The sequence below is a fragment of the Chiloscyllium plagiosum genome, unplaced genomic scaffold (genome assembly GCF_037043375.1).
Source record: "Chiloscyllium plagiosum isolate Xiang-an unplaced genomic scaffold, Cpla_swu_hap1 HiC_scaffold_1, whole genome shotgun sequence".
Classification (NCBI taxonomy): domain Eukaryota; kingdom Metazoa; phylum Chordata; class Chondrichthyes; order Orectolobiformes; family Hemiscylliidae; genus Chiloscyllium; species Chiloscyllium plagiosum.
In genome coordinates, this window is record NW_028270139.1 from 110,587,563 (window position 1) to 110,609,655 (window position 22,093).

General features: G+C 38.8%; 1 protein-coding gene across 8 annotated transcripts in view; it reads right to left on the reverse strand.

Moving 5' to 3' along the window:
* LOC122548542 (talin-1) overlaps positions 1–22,093 on the reverse strand; it is a 257,387-nt gene that overhangs the window by 110,298 nt on the left and 124,996 nt on the right. For all 8 annotated transcript variants that reach the window (XM_087989771.1, XM_087989742.1, XM_087989756.1 and 5 more), the window contains 8 exons: positions 17,992–18,089; positions 16,541–16,670; positions 14,647–14,799; positions 12,507–12,649; positions 9,278–9,405; positions 7,404–7,464; positions 2,193–2,297; positions 965–1,120 (listed from right to left, as the gene is read on the reverse strand). In XM_087989771.1, coding sequence (XP_087845897.1) covers positions 965–1,120; positions 2,193–2,297; positions 7,404–7,464; positions 9,278–9,405; positions 12,507–12,649; positions 14,647–14,799; positions 16,541–16,670; positions 17,992–18,089 — 974 coding nt within the window. The remainder of the gene's footprint in view (positions 1–964; positions 1,121–2,192; positions 2,298–7,403; positions 7,465–9,277; positions 9,406–12,506; positions 12,650–14,646; positions 14,800–16,540; positions 16,671–17,991; positions 18,090–22,093) is intronic.

The following is a 22,093-nucleotide window of genomic DNA, read 5'->3' on the forward strand; positions in this document are numbered from 1 at the left end:
GTGAAACTTGATAAAAAGTTGTAGTGAAAAGTTGTGCACACGCGGGGAATTGGAGACTTCCCCTCCCCCTAATGGGGTCCAGTCTGGCTGCCCCAGGGAGTTGGGGGTGGGGGCGGTTAGGGGTTGAGAGGGGGGGGGGTTCGATGGGGTTAGGGGTTTACACAGGGAGATGGGTTTGGATGGGGTTAGGGGTGCACATGGGGAAAGGAGCAGTATTGCGGGGGGGCGGGGGGCACACGCACATTGTGCTGCTGCCTAGTCTCCAGAACCAGGAGTGGACTCAGCAAGTGCTCGCTGAATCGATACATTGAACTGGGTAGTGGGAGGGGGATGGGGGTTCCCCTTACACACAAATGTCTGTCTGCTCAGAAACAAACCCTGAGACAGAGGGGGGGAGCAAGGCAGGCAGAGCGAGGAAAAACAAAACTTCAGAAAACTGAGCCCCAGAGAAGAGGCATTGAATCAATTAACCGAATAACCAATTATCCAAACGAAATAGTGCCCACCCATTTTGTTCGGATAATAGAGGTTCCTCTGTACTCCGAGTAACAAAAGAAAATCTGCAAAGACACGTTTTGAGTTGCACTTAAGCATCTCCCAGCAAATCCATGGGTCATATTTGTACTGACTTAAATTTGCTTCTTAGCTGCCCAATGTTGGTGAACTTCACAATTGACATGCCCAATTAAAACTGAACTATAAATCCCCCACCCACATGCTGTCTTGATACATTTTCCTATAATTACCTCAGGTATTACAAGTGTTACACTAACTTCGTTCAATTAAAAGAAAAAACATTTTGCAGACCAAGCAATTAATGAGCGAGAACAAACTGGAATCTTAAACCATCATATTTTATAGTATGTGCAGGGCAATGTATGCTCAATGTGCTTCGACTTTTAGGAAGTCCAATTGGTTTGCAAAGGACTGCAAGGCAGAGACACTTGCTATAAAAAAAACATACCAGGGTAAAACTTTTTGGTGATGCTGCCCATCGTTTGATGTTAGTGAGGTTCCATTCCTGGATCACTTCTTTTGTTTTCTCATCCACACGCATAACACTTTCTTTGGTAATCCCCAATAAACGGGGTACAAGTTTATTCTTCCCTTTCATTTTCTCCTGTAGAATATTTAACATTTTATGTTTATAGAAAACAACAATTGCAAGGGAGCAAGATAGATGGTGAGTTATAATCATAGGCTCCAAAATTTACAAGTGTCTAACCAAAAACAACAGGAACACTTGTCAGATTAACAAGTTTTATGGAAGCAGTCAGATGCATTATAAGATTTTCTGAGTGACTGCTAGATACATACCAAATGCATACTTGGAGGGATGGGGTAAGGGAAGAACCATCCAGCAAATAATTTGCAAAGCAAAATACATGATATAGTTTAATCCAAAAAGTACAAGCATGCAAGCATGCACATAATTCAAGTGTCCCAGTGAAACAGTGAAAGGACTAATGCCATTGATTGATTAATTAAGTACAAAGGAGAGTGGAAGCATGGTATCTAATGATTAGCTCCATTTAGAGGAACATAGCCTATTTTTGATGTAAGAAGGACTCAAAGGAAAAACACTCCTACCATATGAAGGTCAAGGATAATCGACTACAAGCTAATTTCTGTCACTCAGAAATTATGTTTTGACATATTACTGTAGCTTCCCACTAAAACCTAGTGCCTGAAAACAACATTCTTTAGATAGTGCACTAGTTCCTGATCAAAGGATATGCTTTCAGTTTTGCCACACTGGCAGCTTACTCAAAGCAAAGGGGAAACTTATCGACAATTAAACACTTGTGACGTTTCAAATGAACTACATTTAGTTTACTAAATAGAAAACAAAAAGAACTGTGAATACTGTAAATCAGAAACAAAAATAGAAGTCGCTGGAAAGGTTCAGCAGGTCTCACAACATCTGGGAAGAGAAATCAAAGTTTCTCAGAACTGAGGAAGGATCAGTGGACCAGAGATGTTAACTTTGATTTCTCTGCATAAATGCTGCCAGATCTGCTGAGCTTTTCCAGTGAGTTCTATTTTTATTAGATTTATTTTATATTTGAAATGAAGAGCATAATTTGGTAACATTTAATTAAAATAAAGCAAGTCAAAACAAACAGTACAAAAACATTGTTGCATAAAAACTTGAAAAATTGATTACTTCATAATTTACAGTAACCACTTACCTTAACCAAAAAGAAGGAAACTCCGTATGTCTTTAAAGATCGGGCCATCTTCACATACAACACTTTAGCCTCCATTTCAGTCATGTTGGCACAGTTTTTGTGCGTCTATGTATTTAAAAAAAATGCAAGTTTGACTCCTCTGGTTAGCTTTAATCACTGAGATTTGATGTCAATAATGTGCACTTCAAACATGACGCCCATATACAGAAGATGCTCAACAATACTTTAAGGATTGCACAATACAGTGGATGCTGAGAAAGAGACGAAAAATGTTAAAAGTCAGAATGGTTGTGGGGGCAAAAAGGATAAAATCATTTTTAAAACAAAGAGTTTGGAAGTGTGATAGAATATTCCCAGGGCCAGAAACTTGTTAAAACAAAACATTTTTCTTGAAGATGGAGCAGAAGATGTGAGGATGGAGAAGAATTTTAAAAGGAGAATTGAGTAAGGAGGAGGAGGACTGGAAAGGCAGAATGAAATTTTTTTATTTAAAGATAATTAAGCCTTTGATGGCAAGAGACAAGAAAGTAAGAATGATGTTGGGCAATTTCAGAGATAGAAGATCATAACAATACGTGAGAAAGCACAACTCTATGCAATACAAAGGTGAAAACCTCCTGAAATAGCCTTGCTGGTTGACAGAATCGAACTGAAAAGCATTTCAAATGACAGCTTTGCTTTTATCACATTAAGCTGAAAAAAATTACAGCTGGCAGATCTTAACATAGTTCAGGCATTTGAAAAGCTTAATGAAAGGTAAGCCTCTGCCAAAAGATACCTATGGTCAGATTCTCTTAGATTGGAAAGTTATCAGCAGCAATGAGACTAGCAAAATGGTAAATAAAGAGCAGAAAATAGCAGAACTTAAACTAAAGCAAATGCAGAAGTGCTGGTGCCAGCCAAGCTAGGTCAATCAGTGGCAGCTCAAGGTCAGATCAGGGCTTCTGCAACCTTTTCCGCAACCAAAACATGCTGCAAATTTCCAACAGTGCATTCTGAATAGCAAAGAATGAACACACAAGGCAGAAAAACCAAGCCTCTTCGAGTACTAAGAAATGGTGCAGGAGGAATTGAACAGGATATACAGTGCAGCACCACCCAATGCTCAGAGCACAGATACAAGACAATTGTGACAGCTGACAGATTCAAGTAATGGGAAATGCTAACATTATAAAAATAAATTGTTTATGGAAAACATTTGCCACCTGATGCAAAATAGATTATATACAAGAGCTTTTTTAAAAACAAAATACCTATTAAAAATCTTAGTAATGTACTGTCTACGCTGTTTGAATTCCCGCTCTAATATCAATTTTGGTTATTCCAAATGCAAATGCCCAGTACTAACCTACAAGCTCATCAAACTGAGCACTGGGTTCCCAGAATTATCCTAAACTGCTGTTACTCTTAGGAACGAGTGCTTGATATCCAAAAAAAAAAATGCCAAAGAAAACTAAAAATAGCATACATTTCTAAATAGGATTTCAATTAATTCATTCATTTTTATTTGAGCCTCTTGGTGTCTTCACTAATTGATTTTGAAACACGCAACAACCTTCGGAGAAGGAAAAATAATCTTATTTTTTTCCCTCATGGCTGTCAATGTCATTGGCAAAGCATGCATTTGCTATCTATTCCTCAAGATGACGGCAAGCTGCCTTCTAGAACCACTGCAGATCATGTGATGTTCCACAGTGCTGATAAGGATTCCAGCTTTTTGACATAATGAGAATGAAGGAACGCAATTAATTCGAAGTCAGGATGGTATTTCACTTGGAGGGAATTTAGTAGGTGGTAGTGTTCCCACATATCCGCTGATCTTGTCCTTCCAGATGACCAAGGATTTGAACGGCGATGTCAAAGAACCTTGAAGTGTACATGCTGCATGTTGACTCACAATACCCTGTTGGAGGGAATTCCAGGATTTTGACCCAGTGACATGAAGGAATGGCGATATATTTCCAAATTAGGTTGGTGAGTGGCTTGGAGGGGAACTTTCAGGTGGTAGCGTTCCCACATATCTGCTGCCCTTGTCCTTCTACAGGAAGTCATCTTGGAAGGTGCTATTTTAATTTCTGCTGTACAGGTGGTCAGTTTTAGCCCAGATAATGCTAAGCGTCTTGATGTCAGAGCTGTACACATCCAGGCAAGTGGAGAGTATTCCATCACATTCCTGACAGATGACGGACAGGTTTTGAGGTGACTGTCAAATGGCAGAGACAGTAATATTGTGGTAATGTCATTGGATTTGGTAACCAAAGGCCCAGGCTACTGTTCTCTGGGCACAGATTGAAATCCCACCATGGAATTTACTGAATTTAAATTCAATTAACGATTTTGAAATTGAAAACTGAATTGTGCAACCAGATCTAGTTCAGTAAAATCCTTTAGGGAAGGAAAGGCGCTGACCTTGCATGTGACTCCAGACTCCCAGAAACCTGTTTGACTCTTAACTGCTGTCTGAAATGGCCCTAAGGACGTTGATGCAGTGGGATTCACTGATGATAATGATAGTAACTGGCATTTCAGCAGCACAAATATTATTTGACACTTAACATTCCAAGCCTTGCTTCTCATCCATGTCTTGCTGCATTGGACATAGAGAGCTTCATAATCTCAAGGTTTTAAATTGCATTGAGTAGAGTCAGAGCTATACAGCATGGAAATAGACCCTTAAGTTCAACTCACCCACACTGACCAGACATCCCAATCAGATCTAGTCCCATTTGCCAGCACTTGACCCATATCTCTCTAAACCCTCGCTACGCATAACTATCCAGATGCTTTTTAAATGTTGTAATTTTACCTGCCTACACCACCTCCTCTGACAGCTTGTTCCATACACACCCTACCCTCTGAAAAAGTTACCTCTCAGATCCTTTTTAAATCTTTCCCCTCACCTTAAACCTATGTCTTCTAGTTTTGAACTCCATCACCAGAGGAAAAAGACCTTGGCTATTCATCCTATCCACGCCCCTCATGATTTTATTAATCTCTACAAGGTCACCCCTCGGTCTCTGACCTCCAACACCTCAATTTTTGTAATACGGACACTTTAAGATATTACTATTTATTTTCCCAAGTTCTCTAGCTTCCATGTCCTTCTCTACAGTAAATCCTGACAAAATGCTTGTTTAATATCTCACCCTTCTCCTGTGGCTCCACACAGACAGCTTGTTGATCCTTAAGTATTACAATCATCAGTAAACATTCCCACTTCTGCGCTTTGGATGGAGATTAGTTTATTGATAAAACTGCTAAAGGCAGCTGTGTCTAGGATAGTGTTCTGGAAGAACTCGAAAGTTCTTGCCTCATACCGTCAAAATTGGCCTTTCTCCAATTTAGAACTTCAACTTTTAGATCTGGTCTATCCTTTTCCATCACTATTTTAAAACAAATAGAATTATGGTTGCTGGCCCCAAAGTGCTCCCCCACTGACACCTCAGTCAACTGCCCTGCCTTATTTCCCAAGTATAGGTCAAGTTTTGCACCTTCTCTAATAGGTACATCCACATACTGAATCAGAAAATTGTCTTATACACACTTAAATTCCTCCCCATCTAAACCTTTAACACTATGGCAGTCCCAGTCTATGTTTGGAAAGTTAAAACCCCCTACCATAACTACCCTATTATTGCATTTTTGGAAAGCAAATCTTAGCTGGACTTATACACTTAATGGTAAGGTCCTAGGGAGTGTTGCTGAACAAAGAGACCTTGGAGTGCAGGTTCATAGCTCCTTGAAAGTGGAGTCGCAGGTAGATAGGATAGTGAAGGCGGCGTTTGGTATGCTTTCCTTTATTGGTCAGAGTATTGAGTACAGGAGTTGGGAGGTCATGTTGCAACTGTACAGGACATTGGTTAGGCCACTGTTGGAATATTGCGTGCAATTCTGGTCTCCTTCCTATCGGAAGGACGTTGCGAAACTTGAAAGGGTTCAGGAAAGATTTACAAGGATGTTGCCAGGGATGGAGGATCTGAGCTCCAGGGAGAGGCTGAATGGGCTGGGGCTGTTTTCCCTGGAGCGTTGGAGGCTGAGGGGTGACCTTATAGAGATTTACAAAATTATGAGGGGCATGGATAGGATAAATAGGCAAAGTCTTTTCCCTGGGGTCGGGGAGTCCAGAACTAGAGGGCATAGGTTTAGGGTGAGAGGGGAAAAATATAAAAGAGACCGAAGGGGCAACTTTTTCACGCAGAGGGTGGTACGTGTATGGAATGAGCTGCCAGAGGATGTGGTGGAGGTTGTTACAATTGACTCTATGACTCATCAGAACCATCGAAATCTTACATGCGTCAATAAGATCACCTTTCATTCTTTTAAACCTCAGTAGATATAAGTCTAACCTGTTCAATCTGTCTTTATAAGTTTTGTCCAAAGTAGTAAACCTTCACTTAACTGTCTGAAGAAATATAGCTTTTATCATTTAAGGAGACCAAAATTGTACACAGCACTCCACGTGCAGTCTCACCAATACCTGTACAGCTGCAATAAAACTTCAACTTCTACATTCCCTCGCAGTAAATTACAACATTCCACTTGCCTTCCTGAACACCCTCCCCACCCCCACCCTCCTCTCGCTTATCTCTCCACACTTCAGGCTCTCTGCCTTTATTCCTGAAGGGCTTTTGCCAGAGACGTCGATTTCGCTGTTCCTTGGATGCTGCCTGAACTGCTGCGCTCTTCCAGCACCACTAATCCAGAATCTGGTTTCCACATCTGCAATCATTGTTTTTACCATCCTAAGTACTAACTTTGTGACTGATCTACCAAAACACGCTGCTCCTTCTGTACCACTTCTGTAAGTACACTGCTTTTCTATTCTTCTTGCCAAAGCTGTTCAATAGGCCACATGCATTTTCACACATTCTTAATAATCAGTTCCCAAATATATCTCCTTCTCAAGGGCAGTTAAGAATGGGGGATTAATGCTGGCTGTGCCTGTGACACTGACATCCCAGAAGCACAGTTCATATTCAAAATATTGAATGAAATTTATATTGAAAAGTCTCTTGGCTGAATTAAAGGATTCTGATCAAATTAGAGTCTCAACCTCAAAATTTCTAAAAATACAGCATTTAACATGTATATCTAAATGAGAATCAGCCTCCTACCAAGGTCACAATCTGCTTTTAATTTCAGTGTAAAAGAGTATTGCTTGCATTTAATGCTTTATACACAAACACAAACATCATGTTTTGCAAAACCTACCATGAATATTTTCTTTTCCCCTTTCTGCTTGATGTATTCTTTAGGCAGGAATTCTTTTAAACTATAAAAGATTAACACAGTCAGCATTAAATGACATCTGATGATTTATACATTTGTTTGAAATATAGTTAAATTAAACCATGCTCTTCCACATTGCTCATGTAGCACTACAATATATAAAACATTCATCTACATCAGCATATTCAAGCAAGCCCACTTAAAATATCAAAAAATTCAAAATTGTGAATCAAACTCATATTTACTGTGAATGGATGGCAAACATTTAAAGTAACTGCCAACAGTTAATTGGCAATTTCACATGTGTGAAAACCCTCCCCGTTGAAACAGACCACAGTAGCAAGATTAGACATGACTATTTTCCACTAACACTTCCAATCTGAATACACATCTATAAATCAGTTACATGTTCACATGCAATAACAATTTGGAGATCCAGAACATCTTATTCAACTATAAAGACAAGGTCTTCAACTTAAATCGCCAATTTTAAAACATTGTAATTTGCATTTATTAATTCTCTTTCAGTATTTTAGAATTGGATTTTGAACATTGCTGATATACTGAGGGAGTTCCTTTTTTATATTGGAATAGCAGAATATGGACAATGAGCCAAGAATAAATCAAAGGTATACAAAGGTGCACAATAAATTGATGTACTGTGGAACACTATTTTGCCAAAGGTTTGTACAAGTTGCAGTATCTTTTGCTTTTTAAAACTTCCACGAATAATCTAGAAACATAACCCAAGTCTGAGGCAACGATAGCTAATTACTATAATATTCAGACCAGTTATCACAAAATGTACTGCTGCCACATGAACACGACGTATGATTTAAAAAAAGCAAATTTTAGAAGTGCTTTCCTCTGTTTTACATCCTTGAAATCATTGATTATTAGGGTGTGCGTTCTTTCTACAAATGCCAGGAAGTCATCCAAGTGATTATTGCAGCCAAAAACATGACTGATGTCATCTGTGAATTTTACCAACAATGATCCATGAGGAAATAAAGTGAGTAACAGTGATCTTGCAGGAATAATTATTAAATGAGTCACAAGTTAATAACTAAAATGTGGAAACAAAATATTAGATGAACAGAGAGGCAAAGAGTGACCTTGAAAAAGCACAGTAAAAGGTAGAAAGTAAAGTTATACAATATTACAACAGTCACACAAAGAGTAAGACATATAGGGTCATAGCAAGAGTAGACAGGTTTGAAACTCAAAAAACAAAAAATTACAAGTCACATGTAAAGAAATAAACAGCATGCCCTTCTCAAGAAGGTCTATAACCCTGATAAATTAATTGACTAAAATAAACAATGAGGCCTCAATCAAGTTAAAAGCACTCAAACATCTAATTCCCAAAGATAAATGGCTTTTATCATACAGCTGAGAGATATTTAGTCAATATCTGTAAGGTATTGATAATTATGGAGTTACTGAACATCAAGGAATTGCAAGTAGATTGCAAAGATGATATAAAGAGGTGAAAAAAAATCAAAAATAGTAACAGTGACATTTCATACACATTAGAGATCCTTCAACACAAGGATCAATAAATAAATTAAACATTCAGATCTTTAGAACAAACTTGAGAATGACCTAAAATACAATTGTCAGTATTATAGTTAATAATATTCTGGACAGAAGTGCAAACAAAGATTAAAATTTCTAAATGCAAAGTATGAGGTGCTGATGGAAGATAATGTACAAATGCCAGTGATGTTTCAGTGTTCAAATACTGTGCAGCATAACATGAACATGAAAATTATTCCTGAAGTCATTCCTTGGATCAAAACAAGCATGAGCAAAGGTTTAAGGTTATCTTGATAAAAAAAAAGGTATCTACTTACTCTAAAAAGCCAGGTTTGTGCTTCTGCTCATTGTGGGGTCCAAACTGGATCTGACATTGGTATCCTGCAAAGTCACAGGCTTTGTCAAAGGATACCGGATGTGAACCATTCAAAATGTCATCTCTGGCCTGATGTAGAAATACAGAAAGAAAACAATTATTCAGCTAAAAACTGTATAACCATTTCAGGGTCAGTAGCTAATAAATTATAGAACAAAATTTTCAAAAACCAGCTCACGTGATTTAAGATATTGCTTCACTTTTAATATAGGTGAAGTAATTTATGCTTCACCTACAATTCCTCACACCCTTCATCTAAACTCAGCAACATATGGCTATTTCTTTCTCCCTTATTTTCCTCATCCTACTCCCCTTAAAATGCACTTAAGCTGTTCACTGCAGTCATACAATAAATAGCAAGTTCCACATTTTGAATAAAATATTCTTATTCAATTTATTAGCTAATATTTCATATATATGCTCCTAGTTTTAGACTCCCCATAACTTTAAGCATCTGCCTCCATTATTTAGACACCTTTGAAGACTTTTGATTGCTTTTTTGATAGGTTCTGTTGTTTTCTTCTGCTCTTTCTTTCCCCTCTCATTTTCACTTGCCCACTTAACATTTATAACAGCTTAGTTCACATTCTGTATTAGCAACATGTCATACACTGCACTCTTTCTGCTTCATCTTATTCTCTTTCTTAGCATCCAGAAGACTGCAGATTTGGTTGCCCTATCTGCTCTCCACAGTGGGAATGTATTTTAGCTGTACCTAAACCATCTCCTCGCCACTCTTTGAAGGCAGCCCACTGTTCCATTGCAGTTTTGCCTGCCAATGTTGAATTCCAATTTAACCAGGAGGAAAATTTGTTCTTGCCCACTAAATCTTGGCCATTGTCTGATGACATACATGTTTTACATGAGAAAGATTCTATAAAGCTCTACAAAAGTTTAACTAATTTCTCTGCTTTTGAATTTGTTCTAGAAATGTACCCTAGAGCTTTGTTTACACAGTAATGGCTTTATTAACTTGTATGAATATCTTCAATGATTAGTCAGTCTGTACCCTAAGATCCCTCATGCACCTTCACTCCACTTAAACACTTACATTTGTCAATAAGTGCACAATGTCCTTTTTCTTCCCACCAAATTCAACACTGCACACTTATAAATTGAAACTCATTTTTCTTCTCCAAGTTTAACATCTTGCACTTTTTTTAAAAAACTCTAGCTCAGTGCTAACCATACTCCTCAATTTGATGCTGCCTACAAATTTTGAGACACAATTTGAGTCTAAACCATTTATACAAATTGTTTCCAGTTACAGCACAGATCTTTGCGGAAAACCAGTTGCTGTATCTTCCCAGTCTGAGTTAAATGACATTTCCCTTCAGTCATTAGCATTTTATATCATTATTCTGCTGACTGTCCTGCAACACCTCTTACCAGCATTTAATCTGAGATGACTGGGTTACCTTAGCTTTTTTTTGGAAGCTCATGTATACATCTGCTGCATTATCATTTTTGTCATTATTTATTATTATCCATCATTTCAAATTGTACACAAAGCTGATTTTTCAATATGTAACTGTTCACACAACTTATTTGGAGGTGGGGGAAAGAGGGTGAATATAAAATATAGATCACAAGTATGTTAGTTTTACTTTTAAGTTACAAAAGACAAATCAAGGTTCATTTTTAAGATACAGATTACTGATTTCTTAAATTACTTCTGGATTCAATTTCACATCAAACATAGGAAAACAGACAATGAGGAGTAGGTCATTCAGCCCATTGAGTTTAATTCATCAGCCAATATCTTCACAGCTGATCCTCTAGCTCAATCCCACACTAGCACACATTTCCCATAACCCTTGGCACCTTCACTTTCTGGAAAACTGTTTCTTCATTATGTATTCAGTGACTTGATTTCCAGAGCCTATGGTCGAGAATTTAACAGGTTCACCACCTTCTGAATAGAGGATGTCATCATTTAACTCAGATTGGAAAAATACAGGAACTGGTTTTCCACAAAAATCTGTACTGTTCACTACTGGAAACAACTTATATGGTTTGGAATCATAAGTCGTGTATCAAAATTTGAGTGAAAATACTTCTCATCTTGGTTTCAAATGACCTAGCCGAGACTGTGACCCATTGTTTTCGACCTCTCCAATCACTGGAAACATCATCCCTGCATTCCATCTGTCCCATCTTGGCAGAATTTTTACATTTCCAATTAGATCCCGCTCATTCTTCTGAACAGTGAATGCCCAATTTATCTAATCACTCCTTATATAACAATCCTACCATTCCAAGAATCGATCTGATGAATCATTGCTCACTAATGCAAGCATATCCTCCCTTGGGGCAAGGAGACAAAGTCAGTACAAAATACTCTGTGGTCTCACCAAGACCCCAAACAACTGCAGCAATATATCCTTGTGCCTGTGCTCAAATTAAGTAGTACTCTGACATTGTTTTTCCTAACAAGTGTATAACTTCATGCTCATCCATGTTATGCCTCATCTGCCACCAATCTGCCAACTCATTCAACTTGTCTAAGTTGCCTTGAAGTTTTCTAATCCTTCTTCACCAGTCATAATCCTTTCTAGTTTTGTGTCATCATAGATATACAAATACTACACTTGATTTCCTCATCCAAATCAGTGATACATATTATAAATACCTGAGGCCCAAGTACTGATTTTCTGTGCTATCCCACTTGCCACTGACTTCAACTTTGAAAACTACATATTTATTCCAATATATCCTGTCTGCTAACTAATTCTCAATCCATGCCAGTAGATTACCACCAAACCAATGCGCTTTAATCTTGCACACTAACCTCAGATTTTATCAAAAGCCTTCAGAGAATCCAATATGCTACATGCGCTGATACGCCATCATCCATTCCATGAGATGTGACCTCAAAAAAACTTGAACAGGTTGCCTTTATAAAAAAAACTCAAGCATTTTCCCAATTACTGATGTTAGGCTAACAGGTCTGTAATTCCTTTTCTCCCTCCCTTCTTTTTAAGAAGTATTGTTACACTTGTCACCCTCTAATCTGCTGGGGCTATTCCAAATCTACAGAATTTTGAAACATAACATGCAATGCATCCACTGTTTCCTTTCGTGCCCTGGGATATAGATGATCAAATACGTAAATTTAATACTGCTGGAGGTAGAAATGTTTTTTTTATTTTGTTTAGAAAAGTACAAACCTGGACATAGAGCAAGTTTAATTGGACTGGATCTCTTGAATCAACATTTTGATCTGAATAGAAGAACTTTCGTCTGAGAAGCAAAGTTTCATTTTCGTCGACACCTTGTTCACGAAGTGTTCTACCATGGTCCAACCAGTTTACTGGTGGGAAGAAAGAGTGTGTAATGTTACTAATGCCATCCTGAGGTGCTTATATATGACAGTGCCTTCTATTTTAAAACTCTCCCTCTCAACATTCTAACCTCTTCACCAAATGTAACGCTTTGGATGTCAGTTGTGTATGCCAGAAAACCACTTCTAGCTCACCCAAAGCACTATCCTTTATGTACGAGGTAACAGCATGCTAGACTGCTCAATCACAACCAAGAGCAGAATTTCATTTTAACATCATTTGGCCACAAATAGACTTCTGGTGGAAAGCAACTTGGGAACAAGAACATGGTGATTTTTCTCGACCGCCTTAAGGTCAGAAGTACTCAAGTTAAATACAAATACCCTATTACTACTCTGGCCAAGATGAACTAACCAAGCATAGATTGAACCTAAGGATATCGCAGTACTGTATGGCTCAGGTCCTGACCAAGTAGTGAACTTATCAACTCAGTGATCAAAGACTTGAAACGCAAAAAACCATACTGCATCATTAAAATTGCTGTAAAATTGCTCTGATTTTCCCACCCTCAAAAAGAATTGCATTGTACTTCCGACTCTAAGTTTCATGAAATGTTGCTTCCTTTTTTTGAAAAAGTAACAAAGAGGATCGACGAGGGCAGAGTGGTGGACATGATCTATGTGGACTTCAGTAAGGTATTCGACAAGGTTACCCATGGGAGATTGGTGAGCAAGGTTAGATCTCATGGAATACAGGGAGAACTAACCATTTAGATACAGAACTGGCTCGATGGTAGGAGACAGAGGGTGGTGGTGGTGGTGGAGGGTTGTTTTTCAGACTGGAGGCCTGTGACCAGTGGAGTGCCACAAGGATTGGTGCTGAGTCCACTACTTTTCATCATTTATAAAATGATTTGGATGTGAGTATAAGAGATATAGTTAGTAAGTTGGCAGATGACACCAAAATTGGAGGTGTAGTGGACAACGAAGAGGGTTACCTCAGATTACACGGGATCTTGATCAGATGGGCCAGTGGGCTGAGGAGTGGCAGATGGAGTTTAATTTAGATAAATGCAAGGTACCACATTTTGGAAAAGCAAATCTTAGCAGGACTTGATGGTAAGGTCCTCAGGAGTTTTGCTGAACAAAGAGACCTTGGAGTGCAGGTTCATAGATTTTTGAAAGTAGAGTTGCAGGTAAATAGGATAGTGAAGGCAGCATTTGGTCTGCTTTCCTTTATTAGTCAGAGCATTGAGTATAGGAGTTGGGAGGTCATGTTGTGGCTGTACAGGACATTGATTAGGCCACTTTTGGGATATTGCATGCAATTTTGGTCTCCCTCCTATAGGAAGGATGTTGTGAAACTTGAAAGGGTTCAGAAAAGATTTACAAGGATGTTGCCAGGGTTGGAAGATTTGAGCTACAGGGAGAGGCAGAATAGACTGGGGTTGTTTTCTCTGGAGTGTTGAAGACTAAGGGGGTGACCACATTAAGGTTTATAAAACCATGAGGGACATGGATAGCATAAATAGACAAGATATAAAAGAGACCTAAGGGGCAACTTTTTCACAGAGGGTGCTGCGTGTGTGGAATGGGCTGCCAGAGGAAGTGGAGGAGGCTGGTACAAATGCAACATTTAAAAGGCACCTGGATGGGTGTATGAATAGGAAGGGTTTGGAGGGATACAGGCTGAGTGCTGGCAAGTGGGATTAGATTAGATTGGGATATCTAGTCGACACGGACGAGTTGGACCAAAGAGTCTGTTTCAATGCTGTACAGCTCTATGACTCTGTGACAATACTTTGCTTCTTGGTTGCAGAATGGATCTTAAATACTGAATATTTGTTAAATGCATGGTCAAAGCATAGCTCTGCACCGAGGCTGAATTTTGATTGTGTACAAGTTATATTTTAAGCTGAAATAAATATTTAATGACAGTACAGCAATCTATATAGTATTAGAGAACATTATACTAGCAATGTAAAAAGATTTTTGTGCAGTTTTCCAATTTTAAAAAAGGTACTCACAATCATCATCTGTATGAAGTTTTTGTTTGAGCTTTTCCATTTTCTTATCATCTCTTAATAGGGTTTTGTCTTTTTTCAGTGTCCCTGTCATTTCTTCTTTCTTTTCTTCAACAATTTCATGTACAAGTGAATATTCATCATGATTTGTGATGCCTATTAAAATAAAATCCATTAACTACTGTTTTATTAGTAACATGCAATAGAAAATGAAGAGGAGATAAATCTGAAAACCAACAGTAGACTTTGTCAAATCTCTGAAAATGAGATCATGAGATATGAACCATAATGTCCCAACAAAATTCAACTTACTCTCCGTAACATCTTCATTTCTGGGACAGAACTATATTGCAGTTAAATTAAAAAGGAACTTGGGCAGATATACCTTGTATAACTAGAAATTTAATTCATAAGATATAGGAGGATGATTATATCTACTGGAAGCCAACACTCAAAACCATAAATTATGATCATTAACCATAGAAAACACTGAATTCTGTAATTTTGTTCCAATGCAAGTGTACGAACTGTTATAATCAACCACAGGAATGTCATGAGAATCTTAAAGAATATAAAGAAATAGATGATGAGGGAAGAGTAGTTTAATGTAAAATTACTAAGTTTGGCTACATAGTGTCACATTGAATATGGTGCTAGTTAACATATTAGGCACAAAGCTGTGTTGAAGAGAGAGGCCTCCATTGTTAGTGGCAGAAGCCTGGTCAAAATTGGTCTGAACTTTACAAAAGGAAGTAGGTTTCAGGAATAGGTAAGCCAGTATTATTGGCTTGCATGATTTAAAAACAAAACTTCACAACCCACTTTTATTTTCAACTTCGTATAAAGTAAGGAAAAGTTTTAATATTTTACTCAACGTTTGCATTTCAGAAAAAAAGGGGTTGCCAATGGATTTATCCTGTTTACAAAATAGTTTGAAACATAGTAGGGCCACTGACACTGTTCCTTATATTAGAATACATTGTCTGACCTGCTCACAAATATAGTTGCAGTTGTGTACAGTAGGCAGGTAAAGATAAAGTGCCATTCTTCAGCCACAGGGAAAGTCGAATGCCTTATAGTTCGATACTTCTGGAAGCTATTTCTTCTCCCACCCAGATTGACTGGTCTGATATTCATTAAAAGACTAGGACTGGCACATTATTGGAAGTGAGCCCAGATGGCTTAGTAATTTCACAGGCATAATCAACTCTAATTAGACTTTTATTTCTTCATGCAGGTGATGGACTGCTACATAATAAGGAGCTGCACTTTCTTGATGGAAATATCAAGGTTCAGCAGAGACTACACAGAGTCTCTATATCACGTATAAAGACATGTAGCATACTCTTGGATGACTGCCAAGCCAAGTCCCTTTTAGATTCCATCAATACACAGATTGGTAGTGAGAAGGCTGGACAGTATGTAATCATCCAAGACTATCCAACATTCTTCCTTTAGCGAGCACTAGAACTCAGGATATCAATTCAGTTGCCTCTCAGGAAGTATAAACTAACCATTAACTATTTCTTTACCATTCAGGGTAACCCAAATGTCTCCTTTATGAGTACATGAAATTGAGCAAATGGAGCATAATCACACAAATAAATTGTGAAAGAAACATCAAACTGTGGAGACACAGCACTAAGAAACATATTTATTAGAATTTGCTAGTCATAATTGGCAAGCTATTCACAACCAGCTGCTTCACAAAAGGGTAGAACTTTGTTCATATGAAGTTTGCAGCATATCTCAGAGGTCCTTTACCCTACAAGGTGTTGAATCCAGTAGAGTGAGTGATCTCAGAAGCTTACTGTTGCATAAGATTAGAGTGACAAGGAGGGAAAGGTGCACAGGGGGATGGAGGGAAAGGTAACAGTTACAATTGTATGAATCTCACCAATTCTGGCGCAGATTGTCATCAGCATGTCGCTCACTATTTTTGAGTCATCCACCATAACTGTTTTGATACTTCCATCCAACATCCTGATCTTCAGAGGCCTTTGCTTCCTTTTGTAATCCAGTGTGTCCTTGGATTAAAACAAAGGAGAAGCGATTTGCAACTTAGCACTGAGATCTGACCATCTCCCCAAAATCGCTGACCAGATTTCCCACATTTTGTTACGTTCAGACATCCATGTAAAAGACTGAACATTGTAACATTACACAGACATGGAGACAATCTGTGCATCAAAGAGCAGTTTGAAAGATTTTTGGTACCTGCCTCTAAATTAGCAGATCTAAATTCAAGTCACACTCCAGGATTTGATGACCAAGGAAAATGCAATCAAAACATGGTTTCCACATATACCAATGGTAAGCACCAAAAGCAGGAGAAAATCATGGTCAGTCTTGGACACAAAAGTAGAGGTTCTAGCATCACTCTCCAAGACCAGACAAAAACAAGCAGACATTTGGGGCAACATATAAAGGACGGAGAAGTCTGGATACAGTGCACATTGAGAAACTGTTTTTACTAGTAGGAGATACTAGGACCTGACAGCACAGCCTCAGGAGTGAAGGGACGATCCTTTAGAACCAAGATGAAGAGGAATTTCTTTAGCCAGAGGGCAGTTAATCTGTGGAACTCATTGCTGCTGAAGGCTATGGAGGCCAAGTCAGTGTGTATTTAAGACAGACATAGATAGGTTCTTGTTTAGTAAGGAGATCAATGGTTACAGGGAGAAGGCAGGGGATTAGGGTTGAGAAACATTGCACCCATGATCAAGTGGTGAAATAGACTTAATGGGCCAAATGGCTTAATGCTCCTCCTATATCTTATGGTCTGCTTGAGACCGTTGGGTACTGGCCACTGCGGATCACATTGGTGCCAACAGCAAAGGGTTCAATCCCCTTTCCAGTTAGGCTGAATTTGGGATGTGGATGTCATAATGCAGTGGGTCAGGCCTGTATTTGGGCAGAGAACTGAAGAAAATGTCACAGTTAATACATAAAACAAAATGTGGCCAATAACCTATGTCACTTTGCAGAAATCAATTGCTGTTTAATGGAGGGGAATAAAAAGCCAAATGTGAGCCATGGTATTCACACCATTGGCAAACAAACAATTTAACACTGCTCTCGCAACTGAACTGAACTTCATAAACTCTTCCAGTCTGATCTCTCAGCCAAGTGTCAACTGCCTCATTTATGTTAAAACAACTTACAAAATGTGATAGTCTCAAAAGATGATTATGAAGCATTATGATTCCAAAAACAAAACTAGATGAAAGGGTGTCATGTTTAAAAACAGAATTCTGTAAATCATGCATGAATCAAAAAGTCAGTTAATTTACAGTATATCTCAAAGGAATAGGGAGTAGGATGTAAAGAGCAAAACAGTAAGCTTACCCCATTCCTCAACATGTAGTAGTCCAAGGCTTTGCCAGACTCCAACCAGATCCCCTTCTTTGGATCTTCATCAGACAGAAACAATCCATAATCAGTGGCTGCAAGACAATAAATAATGACTTTTTAACAACAATTTCCATGACTTCCAAGACCTAGAAGGACAACAGCACCAGATACATACAGCACCACCGCTTGCAAACAGCCTCCAAGCCACTCACCATCCTGGCGTGGAACAATGGCATTTTGTTTCGATGTCACTGGGTAAAACCCTGGAATCCCTCTCTAACAGCACTTTGGGCTGCATCCTATCGACTGCAGCAGGTCAAGAGGCTGGTTCACCGTCATCTTTTCAAGGGTAATTAAGGCAATAAAAATTGGCTTTGACAGCAGCATTCACATCTCATGAACGATCAAAGAGAACTCTATTTCCTCATCATTAGACCCATCCAGTATCTTAGACCAATGATAGATAACCAAAATAATATTGTATCTTACCAGATAGGTATTTCAGATGGGTCTCAACTGATAACTTGGGAGAAGTGAATTAAAATCTCACTATGAAAAGAAAAAAAAACTGACATCCCCACAGAGTGTGGGACCAATAAGTAACTCAAGAACCGACAATATTAGAGGACCTGAACAGTCCTCAAATGATCTAGCACGTTTTTCAATTTTAACAAACCACTACAAATAAACAGGCGATGCACCAAGCTTCTTTTCCCAGCATATCTTCACCACATGACTGCAGTGGCTCAAGACAACAGCTCACCAGCTTCCTCACAAAGTTGAGGGATGGACAGTGAGATAATCTGGGCCCACAGCTCAGGAAAGATATATTGGTCAAGGAGGGAGGACAACATAGTTTTGCAAAACTGATATCTGAACTTCAGGGATTAAGTTATGAGGATCGATTCAACAAATTAAGCCTGTTCTCTCCAGAATTTAGATAGCTAAGAGATGAACCAATCAAGGTCTTCAGGATATTATCTACTGTTTCTTTTTCCTAGTAAAGATAAATTATTTCCACTGATTGGGTATTCTAGAACGAAGGGCATTGCCTGAGAATTCGGGCCAGGCCATTCAGGAGAGATGTTAAGAAACACTTCTACACATCAAGGGTGATAGATGTTTGGAATCTCTTCCACAAACAGCAGTGGATGCTTGGATCAGTTAACTTTAAATCTGAATTTTTTTTAAAAACTGTTCGTTAAGCAAAAGTATAAGACAGTGGGCAAAGGTAGGTGTGTGAGTTAGGTCATAGATCAGCCATGATCTCATTAAATGACAGAATAGGCTCGAGTGCCTGAATGGCCTACTCCTGTTCCAACATTCTATAAGGGCAAAATTACCCTATAGCATTACAAAAGACTTGGTAAAGTTATTGGCATTTTAAGGAGCAGAGTTGGTAAGCTTGCAGACGACACCAAAATGTGGAGGCTAGTGGACAGTGAAGGAAGTTACCTCAGAGTACAACAGGATCTTAATCAGATGAGCCAATGGGCTAAGAAGTGGCAGATAGATAAATGTGAGGTGCTGCATTTTGGCAAAGCAAATCAGGTCAGGACCTATACACTTAAGGGAAGTATTGCTGAACAAAGAGACCTTGGAGCGTAGGTTCATAGTTCCTTGAAAGTAGAGTCATAGATAGACAGGATATTGAAGGCGGCATTTGGTATGCTTGTCTTATTGGTCAGTGCACTGAGTATAGGAGTTGGTAGGTAATGTTGCGGCTGTACAGAACAATGGTTAGGCCACTTTTGGAATATGGTGTGCAATTCTGGTCTACCGCTACAGGTAGGATATTGTGAAATGTGAAAGGGTTCAGAAAAGATTAACAAGGATGTTGCCAGGGTTGAAGCGTTTAGCTATAGGGAGAAGCTGAATAGGTTGGGGCTATTTTCCCTGGAGCATCAAAGGCAGAGAGGTGACCTGGGGTTTATGAAATCATGAGGGGATGGATACATTAATAGAAAAGGTCTTTCCCCAGAGTGGGAGATTCTAAAACTAGAGGGTATAGGTTTAAGATGAGAGGGGAAAGATTTAAAAGAGACCTAAGGGGCAACTTCTTCCAGAGGGTGGTGGGTGTATGGAATGAGCTGCCAGAGGAAATGGAGGAGGATGTACAATTACAATGTTTAAAAGGCACCTGAAAGGGTACATGAATAGGAAGAGTTTAGAAGGATATGAGTCAAATGCTGCCAAATGGGACTAGATTTATTCAGGATAGCTGGTCAGCATGAACGAATTGGACAGAAGGGTCTGTTTCTGTGCTGTACATCTCCACAACTCTACATCAATATTATTGAGAGGAACCCAGCAATAACTATATTCTGACTTATCAACGTTTCCCATTTGGTGCCTCTTTCACCCGGTCAGAACTATTTTTGCTCAGCAAGCCAATGATCCAGTGTTTGATTTTCTAGCTCAACTTTATCTTTATTTTTAAACTTGACTGTGAACTATCTGAAACAAAATCTGCCCAACAATTCTTTTCAAAACTAATGGATGTTTACTAAACCAAATGCCAGGATCCTAGTAATTGGTACCCAGAAATTGCTTACATCAATTCCCATGTTATTAGCTAAGACAGAACGCAAATAAATTTGATCCTAGTTACTGTCAAGAATACTCTGCCCCTTGAGATTCCAGATTCGTATCTAGTGCCACAGAGCATCTGAATTCCCTCCTTTGTGGTGAGTGCAAACAGCACTATGGCTCTGTGGTTAGCACTGCTGCCTGTCAGCGCCAGGGACCCAGGTTTGATTCTTGCTTTGGGCGACTGCCTGTGTGGAGTTGGCAAGTTCTCCCAGTGTCTGCGTAGGTTTCCACTGGATGCTCCAGTTTCCTCCCACAGTCCAAAGATGTGATTAGGTGATTGGCCGTGCTAAATTGCCTATAGTGTTCAGGGATGTGTAGCTCAGGTGCACTAGCCATGGGAAATACAGGGTTACAGGGATAGGTTAGGGGATTGGTCTGAGTGGGATGCTCTTTGGAGGACTGGTGTAGACATATTGGGCCAAATGACCTGTTTCCACACAGTGACAATTCTATTTAAAAAAAGCAATGCATTCCACACTTTCAGAACAGCTAAGATCAGCAACTTTTAACATAGGCAGAAGTCACAAACTTAGAGTTATTTTGGAATAAAAATCAGCAAGTGTTACTGGGGCAACATGTCAATTTTTAAAACATGCCCTTCGTTTTAGACTAGGCTATCTTCTCTGGAGCTTTGTAGATGGAAGGGTGACCTTATAAAAGCGTACAAAAACATGAGGGGCCTCCATAGAGTCAAGATCTTTTCCCTAGGGTAGGGGAGTTCAAAACTCGAGGGCATAGGTTTAAGGTGAGAGGTGAAAGACTTAAAAGGTATCTAAGGGGAAAAGTTTGCACAAGAGGATGGCGAGTGGATGGAATGAGCTGCCAGAAGTGGTGGACGTTGGTATAATTACAACATTTAAAAGGCATCTGGATGGGTATATGAATATTAAGGGTTTAGAGGGATATGGGCCAAATCAGACTAGATTTATTTAGGCATGGATGATTTGTACAACTCTGACTCTATATTACATTGGACATATTGTTCCCTTCCTATACCTAATCTGGCGACTTTATGGATCTCTCTCACCTTCAGTTTTATACTGGGAGTCAGCCAAAATGAAATCAATAGAAGACTTTAAAAAACAAATTCCCATATCAGAGATCAGGCATCACAGTGAATTTTTCTCCCATCAGCCCCTTGATAAAACTGCTACATTTCTATTCAGTTTGCATATATTTTAAAAAATATGATAGAAGTAATTCTACATTCTCCATGGTAGCTGAACTCAAAGTCATATTCTAATACCACCAACTCAGTGTTAGACTTAAAACTAAAGAATGCTGCAGAGATTTAATTCATTTAACTGTAATAATGAAAATGAATGCATGGCACTGGTATTAAATATCAAATCAGACATTAACAATGTTTGAACAGTTTTAATACAACCTGTTGATAACCACATCTTGTGCACAAAAACATTTGTGTAATTATTTTCCTACGTATACCTGGTTGCTTAAGTAATACAATGAATTTTGATTTCGCCCTCAAGTTACAATTTTGAAA